General features: G+C 40.0%; 1 protein-coding gene across 1 annotated transcript in view; it reads right to left on the minus strand.

The window, feature by feature from the left end:
• Nucleotides 1–179, minus strand: part of LOC106147520 (cytochrome P450 3A14) — a gene marked incomplete at its 5' end in the record, with an annotated part of 53,437 nt that extends 53,258 nt beyond the window's left edge. Inside the window, 1 exon segment of the mRNA XM_013509482.1 lies at nucleotides 86–179. Coding sequence (XP_013364936.1) covers nucleotides 86–179 — 94 coding nt within the window.
• Between the last annotated feature and the right edge of the window lie 1,482 nt (nucleotides 180–1,661).

Genomic DNA, 1,661 nt, shown 5'->3' on the forward strand with positions numbered 1-1,661 from the left:
TTTCAGGACTTTCTCCAAGGGACAGCACTTTTACTGATGCAACAAGGCTAGTGTTTGCCAAAGAGGGATATCAAACAACACTCACCTTCCTGTAGGACAAAACAGTTCCAAAAAGAGGGAGAGGTTTAGGCCCAGGAATTCCAAGCTTCTTAAAAAGTCTGTGGGAATAGGTCGTGTATCTATAAAGTGAGGGGGGAAAAGCAAGGTTATAGGGATTGTGACTTTAAATATATTGGAGCTCACCAATCACTGACTCAAAAATGGAAATAGTCAAGCCAAGGGAGGTAACTTGAAGGCTATAAAAAACAGCAAAACACCAACAGCAATAAGTACATTCACTCACCATCTCCTTCCCCACCTCCACTGGCAGTCTTCCTAAAACTCACGATTAGCTAAAATCAGCTGAACTCTTTATTCTCCCAATCCTACTTGATAAACATGTCCATATTTGAGTCTTCTGAGAGATTCAGGCTGGAATTTTTCCAGGGCATTTCTTTTGCTTATATCAGTATTGGAAACTGATTCCTCCATGAAGTGAAGGGATTCTCATTCTAGTAGGAAGGGTGGGAGTTTCTTCAGCTCCACTAATAAAATTTTCTGCTCCTGAATCTATTCAATGGTACAGAGCCATGGAGATCCTGTAGTAACATTCTTACAATTTCTTCAGAGGTTTTCATGTTTTTTCTTTCCTCTAATCCATGTCCCTATTTTATACAACCTGGTCCTTTCCTTTCCCAGAAAGTCCCGGAAGCAGTCACAGTTTTTTGTTAAAGAGTCCCAAATGTTCCCTAAATAACATTGTGCAGAAGAATGAATCACTAAGGAACCTATATCTTGCTGTTCCTCTCCTCATGCAATTTGGGCCTCTAGCTGGTGAGACTCACCTGGTAAGCATGGTGTCAGCCATGCTCGTATTTAACAAGATTATCAGTCACAAAGCAATTAGTGTACTGCCTCTATACATAGACTATCCATGTACCAAAAAAGTCTACTACAGCTAGTGTTCCCCAGGAGAGGGCAGCCTTCCACTCATCTAAGCTATGTCATGTGTGGACTCCCACACCTAGGAGTAATAGGTCCTGCAGACCTTTGCACATTGATGTGAATGAGAGGTGGCAGACTTCAGAAAGAAAAGAAGCTGAGAAAAAAGGCCACTGGTAAATATTTTAAGCTACAGCTGCTTGTTTTAAAAATTAAACCCCATGGCAACCAATTGAGAAAGTGTGGCTTAAAATGTGGTATGTATAAGTAGTCAATAAGCCTTGAAAGTGCTTTGGGCTACAGGAGAGGGGACCTTCCAAAGGTAAGCAAGCTTCCTGTTGAGAAGTGCATTATGTAACATGTTAAGAAACCTTAATATGTTCCAGGCAGTTGAATTATTTCCTCTTATCTAAGGGTGAGGCTAAGGCAGTATAAATTCCAATATCCTGTACAAATCTAATGAATGTTGTAAAATCATAAAATGAAAGAAAAACTTCCATGAAAGGATCTATTTTTGAAGAACTTATCAGGGATACCTCAGAAAAGTCCTGGTAGTGATCAGGATTATTCCTCAAGACCCAAGTGTGCTCTACTCTAAAAATTCATCATTTGGGGGTAAATAAATCCACATACTATTGGATGGAGCAATTGAGTTTTAAGAGGGATGGCATCTTCAGGAA

Source organism: Chinchilla lanigera, unplaced genomic scaffold (genome assembly GCF_000276665.1).
Source record: "Chinchilla lanigera isolate Chin_1 unplaced genomic scaffold, ChiLan1.0 scaffold00172, whole genome shotgun sequence".
In the NCBI taxonomy this organism is placed as follows: domain Eukaryota; kingdom Metazoa; phylum Chordata; class Mammalia; order Rodentia; family Chinchillidae; genus Chinchilla; species Chinchilla lanigera.